A 13,006-nucleotide genomic window follows, 5' to 3' on the forward strand; every position below is an offset into this window, starting at 1 on the left:
AGGGACGTCAGTATTGCCTTGTTTACCTACATTGATCTATTCTGGACATAAATGATCAAGGTTTATTTTGTATTATGTGAAGAGGGATCGTCCCTGATCTGGTCCTTGGTCCAGACCTTCTGCTGAGCAGGCGGGTTTCCATGGAGCGCTTTCTCTGATTCCGGCCCCTCTATCTTCCAGGCTCAGTGCCTGAACCACTGCTCCTTCTGTTCTTAGTTAGCCGCGTCATTGCACTCACCCCTCCTCCCATCTTCCCCGGGCTTTCCTTCCTTCCCAAGATTCGGGTCTGTCTTGTTCACCCTTGTGTGTCTAACACAGTGCATCATTAAAACTGGTAAATTGTTGGAATCAGGTGTTCAGTGGATGCCATGCTTTAACAACTAAATCCTTCATTGTCAACCATTTGTCAGGTTCCATCTTATTTAGACTTTACCACAACCAGATGTAGTGTAAATACCGCAGTGCCCATTTTAAAGAGAAGACGAAGTCATCAAGAAATCTGATTGGCACTCCATTATATAGCTAGCAAGGAGCTGGCATGCTGACCTAGGCTGCCTAGCTTCTGATTCTGTACTATATATATATATATATATATATATATCTGAATTGCATGTACTACTTAATGTGTGGCATCTAGAACACTATCAAATTGAAATTGAAATCTACTTCGGCTCCCAAAATAAAAATCATGACCAGTATTACTTATAGTAATTTAATTTATAATAAATTTGTCTGAGATGTTTATATTTTAAAAATCATCTTTGCTTTTGAACCGAAGCAATTAAAAGCGATGTAGTTGAATTTTTGAAGACCAACTCAACATTTAGCCTATGTACTACTGCAGTTGCTACTAAGTCATCTAGATATTACTCTTCAAGTTTATTCTTCTGTTCCAGAAGAGCTTTGTTGCAGTAGCTAAAGAGGCAACACCTGTTCCAGTTACTGCCACACACCATCTAGCCCAAGAGGGGAAACTACAAGATGGTGTAGCCTGTGTGAAGAGCAGCTGTTCACTGACAGTGCTTTACCTCACCCCACTTCCATGAGAGCTAAGGCTTTCTTGCTGTTCTTTTCTCCCACAAGGCCCTGTGCTCACTGGACACCAGTCGATTTCGAGGTCCTCATCCAGCTTCTCCAGAAAGCAGGGTTAGGGAAGGGAACTGTATACTTTTGTCAAACCTGATTTTCGTTACCGTCTTCAACAGAAGGAAACCCCAAACACACACCCGTGGTTGAGCACTAGCTTCCCTCTAGACCCTGTGTGCCACATGGGTTTATGGGCATACTAAGTCTCTCTTAGTCTTCAGTATTCTGTGAGGTACAGCATGACAGTAGAGTAAACGGAGGTGGAAATCCCAGGCTTTTGGAAAAGGGCTTCAAGATTGAGAGGGACTACTTGAACTGACACTTGCCCACTTGCCATTCCTACACTTAGACATTTTTTAAAAGTTTTTATTTGTGTGTCAGGTGCAGGCGAGGCCATGTGCCTTGGGACAGGTGTAGAGGTCAGGACATCTTGGCAGTTAGTTCTCTCCTTCCAACATATGGGACCTGAAAATGGACCGGTCTTATTTGGCAACAAGCCAGCCTCTATTAGCTAAGGCCTATTCACTTCCTAAATCCTGCAGTTTTAATGGCTTAAAGCACCCTGCTGTTAAGTTTACAAGAAAGTTGGACATAATGACTTTAGAAGTTTTGGTTTCGTTTCTTCTTTTCCTTCTCTTCTTCCTCCTCCTCCTCTTCCTCTTCCTCTTCTTTTCTTTCTCGACACCTAGTGAGTACCAGCACGCAGCATACTTTATTTTCTTATACTTACCCTTTCCATTGAAATGTTTTCAGGGTTGTTTTACTATCAGTATAAAATGTTCTCGTTTAAGTTTGAGGACCATTAACATGAAGCCTGGCTGGGGTGGTAGGTGGGTGGTGAGTCTGTGCCTGTGCCTCTCTGCGCTACCTTTCTGTTTCATGGGACCCTTGAAGGACAAAGTTGGAGGTGTTGAGTGGAATTGTTGACCTCAAACTGTCAGCTGTCTGCTAATTGATGGTTTGCTAAGCATTAAGCTTCCACCAAGTGGTTCTCCTGCCCCTGTTACTAGTAGTTGACCTCATGGTTCTGAAGGGGTTTGCATTCAGCCATTCAGAGTGGTTTTTTTTCGGGGGGGGGGGGGATGGATCCTGCTGGTGACCTCATATCCTTCTTTATCTTAGCCAACAGCAAAAACATATTCATGCTAGCCTTTGAATTTAAACCTAATGTTCTTCTCTGCCTTTGTCAGTGTAGCCTTGAAGTGTAACACGTGCTCCAGCCCCACTTAGTATCCTAGGAGAAGTCTGTGCCCTGGTTCTCCCTCACCTGGTCTGAATTACAGGCTTTTATCTTGAATGCTCACCTTGGTCTAACAGTACTTCCTTTGCAGTGAACACTCCTTTGCTCTTAGCGTTCCTTACCTGAAATTATTAGCACACTTCGGTTCTTTCTACAGACTCAGAAGTCTTCGAAAGTCTTATGTGCTTTGTCGAATATCTCACTCAAAGAGATTTCTACTACTTTCTTCTGATCTTTTGTTGTGTGTCTCCTTTTAGATAAAACATTTCAACAAAATTATAGATGCTAAAAAATCTGTTGTTTAGTGTTTCGAACACACTTAAGGACTCGGAATTCTCTGTCTCTTCAATGTCAGATAATTGATATGGAATGAATTTTGCCTTGTGCAGCTTTTGAGCACAAGTGGTTCCAGAGCATATGAAAGTCATTCTCCAGGATGCCTCTGCACTGAGCCTTCATTTCTTAATAATGTGTGAGATTCTGAGCATCTGAAATTCCACTTTGGAGTTAGGATTTGGAAGTCATCAAGAATCAGCTCTTGTCTTAAAGATATTGAATACTTGAAGTTAGGAAAGTGTTTTGTTTTTTTTTTTTTTCTTAATTTTTGGCATACCTATACTTTATGCCTATACTCTATACCTATGCCAAACTCTGTAGTATGTTTTGAATCCATAAAACTCATTTGGATTTTTGCCTTAGTTGCCCAACACATTCAAAGACTAAGTCCACAACATTGGGAAGAAAAGAACAAACAGAAACACCATTACCTTCCTTCCTAAACTTTATCTCCATATATGTACAAATTCCTGTCTGAATTGCATGTGGTAACAATCAAGAAGATGAAATGTTTCTTCATATTGTTTACCTGATACACTTTACCCACGTTATTTGTCTTCAGTTTTGAATTCTCACTGTTTGTTTCACAGACAGGAAGATAGCTGCAGTTCTGAGCTGACTCCAGCATCTGGCCCCATGTATTGAGTGACAGTACCTAGTTACTTAACCTCACTGAGCCTTTGTTACCTGACAGTAACTCCATGTAGTGGAGTTAATGAGTAAATGCACACAACGACTTACAGCAAGCTAGCTGTGTGCAAATAACAGAGTACTGCAGTAATCTTCTTTTCTGTTTCTTCATGGCAATATCAGGATTTTAAGTGGCTCCTCCCCTTTTTTGTTGCCATACAGAATTCTGTGAGCAGAATAGACACCCAGATTGTGTTTAGCTGTCAAATAATTTAGATTATTTCTATGGGTTATTGCTTCTTAGCTTCTTCCAATTAAGATTTGACATTAATCTTTGTTGCAAGCATTAACTAAGTTGGTTTTTTGTTCTATATAGTAGGTCTATATATAGTGAACAAATACCAAAGCAAGAATCACACCTATAATCTAACTCTTTCTATTGGTCAAATGAAGTTTGGTTTTCTCCTTAATTCCCAGTCTAAGGGAGTAACTTTTATCCTATTTACTACTACTCCATCATCCAGCGAGAAGATATTTTGCTGAAAAAAAAAATTTGGCAAGGAGAACAGCTAAAGCACAACCTGTTCTGGCAAATCATTTAAATCACACAAATTTGATGCTTGTCAGCTCTGAATGCTGTTTGTGCTGACTGCTGTGTGAACAGCTAGGCAATAGCAGGAGGGCAAAGCACTTAATGTGCCCTGAATGTCCCTTAAAGCTTGTAGATTGATATGTTTTATGTTGTCAGAGGTAAAAATATCATGTACAAGTCTTATGGTAGGGTGTTGAGCCAGCTTCTGTAATTATAATAGAAAGCATTTTCAACCCATGCATATTTTGGTGGGCTTACAATTTCAACATTGTATTTGGAGGCTTTTCACATAGGGCTTCTGTCTTCATTAGCACCTTTGTTATTCTGAGATCATACTTGGAGCTCTAAGGCTTCCCACATAGAAGAAAATATTCTGTTTTTTCACCGATCTACTCATCCTTTAGTGTCTGTTTATTTAAGCTTAAAATTTTAACTTTGAAACTTTGAAAATATTTGTGATGATTTCCTAATAATCATTCTTTTAAATTTTTCAAAATGTAAACATGCCCAATGTAATTGACTTGAGCTTTCTCTTTCTTGATAAGATTCACCCCAACTTTGCATTGCATGGGATAATACCCATATTTGAAAGGCTGGTCTGGATCTTTAAATGATTGGGTTTGTAGGTACCTCTTGGTTATGTTGTTTAATGAATGAAATAGAAAAAAAAAATTAATGACTATTATTTTAAATAACAATAACAGCAGCATACATAATATTAGTACATGCTATCCCATGTGCAAGGAAACTACTTTATAAACCAGCAAAGTGCAGACAGAAATGCATAAAATAACATTATGTTCATACATCAAATGTAGTCATCTCTTGAAATTCATACACATCCTCAGATACAGACATACGAAGCAGTAGGAGAGGATTGAAAACGAGATGTGCCTCGAAGGCTACCTTCTACGTGTTAAACATAACAAGTTGCGCATGGGACATGTGAGTCGTCCATTGCCTCTTTCCCTAAAACAGGGTCTTTACTCAGCAAACTGCTACCCTGTCGCTTGACCTCTCCAGCACTACATGGATACCACTCTACCCACTGGTTTGTCAGTGCTTATACCTTATGATTGAAAAATAAAAATATCATTATATCACTTCAAGGAAAAAAAACACAATGTGGAGAATCCAATAATGTTGGGAAGGAACTTATAACGGTATCATGCTTTGTTAAAGAGCCACTGGACTAGTTGAAGTATTTTGTTTAACTCAGAGCTTGCAGACCAGTCTGTGGCAAAGGGCTGATGGATCAGCGATGCTACCCACGGCTAAGAAGTGCTTTGTTTCCCTCTCCGAGGCTGACTTTATAGAAGAGAGGAACTTGAGATGAATTGGTAATCGTGAGCAGCGCATAGCCATTGGGCTATTTAATTCTCACCTCAGAGATGTCTGCCCATTATCATGGTGCACCAGCAAAGAACAGCTGGTGTTCAGCTCAAATGCTGAGTGGGTCCTGCCAGAGCACAGTGTGTTATGCTCACCTGTCCTCATAAGTAGCATTGTAAAATGAGTGGTAATGATATTAGAATAAAACCAATGATTAATTTTACAAAATGGAAGTTACTTAGTAATCAATCTAAAGGAGTTTTTATTTTTACATTTGTGGAAATTTTCTAGTTATTAATAAAAATATTTTATGGAAAAATTAGAATCACCAACTTTTGAATTTCTACTAAATTCTGTGAGTATACATCTGAAATATTTCCCTTCTTGAATCATTATAAGAATGTTATAGGAGCACAAGAATGCTTTTTATATTGTTTGTTTCCAAAAGAAAATATTTTCTGTTCATTCCTGATGATGAAGCTAGCTATCATGAGTTTGCAGAAAGCAGTCCTATTTATTCCATGTGAGGAGTCAATAAGAGTCCTAAACACACCTAAGTACGGTGACCACTGGCAATATATTAGATATTAATGTGTTTTTTTACATAAAGGGAATTAGCGTGCTTCTGACAATACCCACTCCTAGCAATCAGGAGATAAATTCAGTCTATGTAGTTAGAGACACGACACAAAACCCAATCTTTAGGAAACAAAACTTGAGTTTAGTGAAAGTTGTATTACAGAGATCTATTTCCGACTACATGAGTTGAGTATACGTGTTTGTTGACAGAGAAAAAACTGAAAGGGCCTGCAAGGCTTTTGAAGGCTTTTAAAAGGAGATGTCTCTAGTTTTCAAAACAGATTTAAAAAGGCATTAAAATGGCTTGAAAAACATTGAGATAGATATATAAAGCTATTTAAATAGTCTGCACAAGATGAAATATATTTTTAAAATATCAGTATCTATGGCTACTTATACTTAATAATATGGTTTTATATTTATTTTTGTAATAATGATCTATATGCGAAATAGTGTGTTGCTTTCATTTAAAATTAAGCATTTCTTAATTGTAACTTAAACGTTGCCCAATTAAAAGTCATTCTAAAATTTACTCTCAAATTTTAAATTACCAATATATAGCTTTAAAAAACAGCTTAAGCAATGCTTAATATTTAAATAAAATATAGGTAAAGAAACTAAGTCTCTTTTTCAAAATAAAATTCTTGAGCACATTAGATTTGGTAATATTAAACAATGTGCATACATATGTAAATTGAGTCCTTAGAGGAATAATGGCTAGACTTGAGGTTGAGAACTACATCTTGCCTTCCATATTTATTCATCATGACACCTTCCCTGCCAAGTCATCCAGGCGGCATTGGATGCTTCCACTTCACTCCCATTCAACTTAGTATAGCATCCTATTCCAACGTCTCTGAATAGAAACACTTACATTCTCATAGAAGCTAAGAAAATTGGCATTCCTGTTATACTTGATAGAAGCATGATTATTGACAGAAGCTAGAACATGGATCTTCATGAGTCCTTGATGAACAAATGTGCTTGAGACTCTTGAATGATTATACTCTCATGAAAATCCTATTTAAAATTAGTGATAAAATAAAACAATATTTGTTAATACTGTGTGGGCCTCCTCTTACAATATTCTAGGGAAGGGATATAAGGCAAATATGTGAATTAATGTATTTAATTCCTCAAATATCCACATAGTTTATCCTTTTTACAGAAGCAACCGAGGCAGTGACACACAGCTCTTCAATGCCAGATAGCCATTTAAATAAAATAATATGACTTTAGATTTCCATCTCAAAAGATTATACCATCATTCAAGTATGTGACAAAAAACTGATATACTTTTAAAGTAATTTATAAAAATAGACAAATTTTGTATCTATTCTATTATCAGGGGTGTTTTTATATTATAAACTTTTATATAATAATGTGTATGAATGGTTTCTTAGAATTCATTTTATATGAGTATCCAGTTACCTTCATATTTAATTGCGGAATCTGAAACATATGTCTAAGGTACACAGAATTACATTAATCTAAATGAGATGCAACATTATAAAATAAAATAAGATGTGTTATCAGCTTCGGAGTATTAGACAGTGGAAAGCTTGGCTGATCAGGCAGGTGTTTGGGCAAGACTGAAAGATCTGTCCTACAGTTATTCATCAGCTTCTTTAAGGATCATACATTCTTCTTTTCTTATCTTCTTATCAAGATTGCTCAGTAATCCACTGAGCCATTTTCAAAAATTGGCTGTTGCCTTAGAAAGCTAAGGAAATATTCAAGGACAAAAATAATTGAGAAAGAGGGAAAGCAGAGTTACCCTGGCCTGGGAAGTTGGAGCCCAAGGCTTGTACAGAATAAGGACATTACATAAAGCTTTCAAAATAAGCAAGAGATGGAGGGACACTAATCTCATCCAGATTAGGAAAGCAGTCCCCAGTTCTTTACAGAAGCCAGCTGAAAGCTTTGTGCTAGAAGACAATTACAGATCAACAACCCCAAGACTTATGAACGCAGCTCAGCAAACTAAGACCACAGTCGCAACTATCAACAGCTCTGGAGTAGGCAGTGGTGTGATGAGCAGATGGGAAGATGGACGCGGACATCCCCTCCCCTGCAAGACTCCATGTGAAGGGCACAAAATGTGTACGAAAATGAAAGATTTTAAAAAGACTTGATGACTGAAAATGACCACTTAAAAAGAAAAGACTAGTGGAGATGGAGGTGTAGGGGTTGAAGTTAAACACAAAGTAGAGTGAGTTGTACTCCACCTGGGAAGGAAGGCGTATTCAATGCAAGTGTTTCTGGGACAACCCAGGGAGATAGTGCAGTTGAGGGAAACATGGAAGAGGTTAAACAGTCTTCCCCATTTTGTAGCAGGAGCCACAAAGTATGGATTGAGGAGAATAAATGAATAGCGGTAAACATTCAGAACATTGCTTACAGTGTTTCCAGACCAAGAATCCAGAAATTTAAAGACCATCTATAACCCAAAATAAATAAGATGAAACTCAAAATAACCTGTAAACAGTCTGGAGAGACAGTTATGCGATTTCAGAGTACATACTGCTCTTACAAAGGATGTTCGTTCAGTTCCCAGCACCCAGATAGAGCAGGCGGTGGTTACCAGTACTCCAACTCCAGGGGAGTCCAGTGCTGTTGGCCTCTATGGGCTCATGCAGTCACACACATGTATCCACAGCACATACAATATCCTGTGAGTGAAAGCACAGGATACCAAAAGTAAAGATTCCTAAAAGCCAAGAACAAGTTATCATTCCATTAGTTCTTTAGACACTAAAGTAGAAAGTGTCTTCATATGATGATAAAATGTAGTTATTCTGCTAATGTTAACAGCGGGCCACATTGGGCTATTTATGAAAAAAATGGAAAATAAGAATGGATTTGAGTGCAGTCTTGTGCATGTGGCATTCAGAGAACAGCCTTAGCTCTGAGTTTTTGCGTGCTAGCTTGTTTGAGACAGGATCTGTTCTGTTCAGAGCTTGCATGCGTCAGGCCAGCTGGACCATGAGCTTCAGAAGATTTTCCTGTCTTTGCTTCCCAGTCCCCGAGAAAATGCACTGGAATTAGAGGTGCTTGGGCTAGCTGTGTTCTGCTTTTTTCATTTGGTTTCTGGAGCTGAGACTCAGGCGCCCAGACTTTTAGGGCAAATGCTTTAGCCACTGAGCCATCTTCACAGCCTCAACAACCTCTTAAAGGGAGCTTTAAAAACAGATTGGCAAGGATTTTCTTAACAGGCCAAATAGTATTTCAGCTTTCAGGAAGTAATGTTCAAAGATGGTGAGTTACACACAGTATAAAACAGCATAGCTTTATGAGTATAGCAGTTTTTCCCACCAAACCATATTTGTAAAGCATGATTAACCCACAATGTACAGTTGTCCTCTAAAGGATGTATTCACGAAGCATTTTTTAAAGAAAGTCTCATGAGGCAAAAGGCATTGAACAAATGTAAAAAAAAAAATGACATATGTGATAAAAGTTCTTTTATGTAAAAAAGACCTGTAAACAGAGTTATCAGTTGAGAGAAAGATTTGGAATTCAAAAACTGCTGTATAGTTGAAACGGAAGGAAAGTAAAGATATGAGTTAAATTTAGGGTGTTTGTTAGATTCTGTTGCTGTGAAAAGATATCATGTCCATGGCAACTCTTATAAGGAAAACCTTTAATTGAGGGCCCTCACTTATAGTTTCCAAGGTTCAGTCCATTAGTGTCATGATGGGGAACATGGCAGCATGCAGGCAGATGTGCTGGAGCTGAGAGTGTTACATCTTTCAGACAACAGGAAGTCCACTGATAGTCTAAATACATTCTTATAAAAGAATGTATTTAATTGGGGGCTAGCTTACAGTTTTAGAGGATCATTCCATTATTATGGCAGCAAGCATGGTGTTGGAGCAGTTACTGGAAGCTATATCCTATATCCAGAAAGAAACAAAGTGAGCTTGGCAAGGACTTTTTTTTTAATTGGTTGATCTGTTTAATAATATACATGAATTAAAATATCAATGTTATATATACAGTTATAATATTTAAGATACAGTTATATTATTCCCAGTTCAAACTCTGGACACTTTGTGTATATCCACTATGTATTTTACACATATTTATATATATTACAGTGAGTAGTTTCCCCCATATTATGTATTATCTCTTTTCTCCCCACCTTCCTTCCATCAGTCATTTTTCTTCCTTATGCAGTTTCAGTTCTGCCTTAATATAATCTATACAGACATACTTGTTTGTATCTCTAAAATATAGAAAATACCAAGGACATAAAACATACAGTCATTGTGTTTCTCAGAAAGAATTAGTTTTCTTTATATAATTACCTCTGATTCCATTTTCTTTGTAAAGGAGCAGTCTCAACACAGTGGATTCAATTTGTTGTGATTAGGTGGCAAAGACTTTTGAAACCTAAAAGCCCACCCCCAGTTAGACACTTCCTCCAGCAAGGCCACACCTACTCCAAAGCCACACCGTCCAATCTTTCTAATTCTTTTAAATAATGCCACTTCCTAATGACTAAGCATTCAAGTATATGAGCCTATGTGGGCCATTCCTATTCACAGCACTACATTTAGCCAGCTCCTTGATTTTTATAATTCAGCTGTAATCAAACCTGAGGTAGCTTTATTTATGGTATTTTTCTATGGTTTTGACCTCTTCTGTTTATTTAAATTATTTCTTATGATTATAAACACAGCATTTCCCTCTTCCCTGTCTTCCCTCTAAACCCTCCATATCCTCCTCAGTGCTCTCTTTCTAATTCATGGCCTCTTTTTTCATCCATCCTTGTTTTTGTTTTTGTTTTTGTCTTTTGTTTTTGTTTTTTAAAAGAAGTTCTAAGTTGTCTGGGTGGTGTGGTGAGAAGAAAAAGGAGAGACAAACGGACAGTGGAGAGAGCAAGCAATGGTAATCCCTCCAGTAGCTGTAGAAAAGGATGCTTTGAATACTCCTTTTTCTCACTGATAGTATTGTCTATATTTCATGTTTCTGTTCTTATATTTGCCTGCTGCCTGTTCTGTTACAGAGAGAGAAACTAACATATTTCCATCCTTTCCTTTGTCTTCTCCCTCTCTTCTGTCCCTTCATCCTATCCTCCATTTAGCATCTCATTAAAGTATATATTAAAATTAACGGTGAGTAGGTTAATATTTTGTGTTTCTTTCTTAGAGTTTTTCTTTCATTGTTCTCATTAATAATATTCTAATTTGTAACTTTTTATAAAAAAAACTGATATTATCTCTGGGTTTTAAAAAGATGGTCAAGTGTTGAGAAATAGCTCAGTCAGCCAAAAGCTTACCTATTAAGCCTGTGTTTGTATTCAAGCAAAAGGTGGGCTTTGCACAGTGGTGAGTGCTTTTAATCCCAGTGCTAAGAAGGCAGAGACAACCAGGTCCCCAGAGCTTGCTGGTTTGCCCCAGAACTCGCTTGTGAGTCAGGTTAACCGGATTGGTGGGCTCCAGTTTCAGCGGGAGACCTCGTCTCAAAAAATAAGAGTGAGAGCTATTAAGGAAGATGCCTGTCATCAGAATCTGATCCCCAGGTTCATGGGTGTGCACATGAACTCTTGCCTGCTGTGCAGCAGCCTTGGGTTCAATTTCTAGAACTGCATTTAAACGAAAAATACTAAGCTACTTACTTATAGCTTAATTGTATACTTTTATAATATTATTCGTAATTGTAACCTGTTTGTTTTCATTGACACTTAGATAAAATACAGTCTGTTTGTTGTAATGTGATGCCATGCTGTTTGTTGGCACTTATAAAATTCTATCCTTACCTGCTGATTCTCACTAATGCCACATGAGAGGCATTTCTTGATTGGTATAAAACTTAGAAATAAGAAATTAATTAACTAATCACATATCCATTGAGATCTTTTCATTAGCATGTTATTGGCTTTGATCAACAGTCACAGGATCTGGCTTTGAGACCTCAAATATTTATACAGTTATCTTTATGACACTCTCTTCTATATGAAAACCCACTCTTCTATATGACCATTACATGAAGCGTTCATCCCTTTTCTATCATTTCTTCAACTGCCTCCCTTGAAGTTGAAATGCTTACAAAAGAGAAAATATGGAAAGCTCTTAGAGAGTTAAAGACTCTCTTTATATGATAGCCAATTCGATTTGTGTATTAAATGCCATTTTATTTTTAATTTCCATCTCTTCCCTTTTAGGTAATTCCATTTACATGCAGGTGCTTTAAGCCTAGCAGGGTATTTATAGATAAATATTTTACAAGAGTTTATGTGTATGTATTATATGTCTGCTACTCATTTAAGAACTAACTTATCTGAAAACTATTAACTCATGGTTGGAACTTGTGTTTGATTTTAGATAATTTTCTTGTGGATCACTGATTAATTAATCATTTTTCAAAATTTATTTGTATTAGCAAGCGTTAAACGAAAACATCAAAAAAAGAGAAGCAGCAGAAAAGGACAAACGTGCCAGACTAGCTAAAGAGCGAGCAGAGAAAGAACGCCTTGAACGCCAACTAGAGAAAAAACGTTTGCTAGAAATGAAAACTGGTGAGTCCTGTCGAGTCCCTGTCCATGCGGTGGACGCATCCATGTGGTGCCTCATTAACATCCTAATTTTTTTGGCCAACAAAGAATAGGACCACCTGTTTCTGTACCTCGCCATCGAGCACATCTTTCCTCAAGCTTCTTCCTCCCATCGGTTTATCACTGTATGTTGTCTTTCTTCTAGTGTTGGCTCTCTGGAAGACTTGTAGGTCTTCCAGAAGGATTCTCTTTCCTTCAGTATTATTTAGGTAACAAGTCTGTAACAGTGCCTGTCTGTTAATACATTTACATCCATAAGAAATTGACACATGGACTGATTTCTTCCAGTGAATGCAGCATAGGCGAGAGAAAAAGAGGATACTGATTAAAAGAGGCTTCAAGTAGGCTGGGGCTGTCACTCTTGCCTGGTGTACATGAGCTTGAGACTAAGTTCAGTCCTTAAGATTGAAAAGAGGAGAAGAAAGGAAGGACTAAGGGGGAGGTGAGGTTGGTAGAGAGGACAAAAGAGACACAGAGACTGGAGTGAGAGCTATGGATAGTAACCGCCTACAAATAACTGTAGCAAAAAGAAAATCTTTGGAGACTTGATTTTTCTATTCATGACAATATTGTTGTCAGCATATTTCCGTATTCTTCAGGGACATGCTGAAACTTCACAGACAAAAAACAAAAAATAAAAAAATCAATATCT

The 13,006-nt window shown here is 37.6% G+C and overlaps 1 protein-coding gene across 1 annotated transcript in view; it reads left to right on the plus strand.

Annotated features, from left to right (window-relative positions):
* Diaph3 (diaphanous related formin 3) overlaps nucleotides 1-13,006 on the plus strand; it is a 449,862-nt gene that overhangs the window by 286,986 nt on the left and 149,870 nt on the right. The window contains exon 25 of the mRNA XM_038310273.1: nucleotides 12,183-12,318. Within this exon, the coding sequence (XP_038166201.1) occupies nucleotides 12,183-12,318 (136 nt within the window). The remainder of the gene's footprint in view (nucleotides 1-12,182; nucleotides 12,319-13,006) is intronic.

Source organism: Arvicola amphibius, chromosome 13 (assembly GCF_903992535.2).
Source record: "Arvicola amphibius chromosome 13, mArvAmp1.2, whole genome shotgun sequence".
Classification (NCBI taxonomy): Eukaryota; Metazoa; Chordata; class Mammalia; order Rodentia; family Cricetidae; genus Arvicola; species Arvicola amphibius.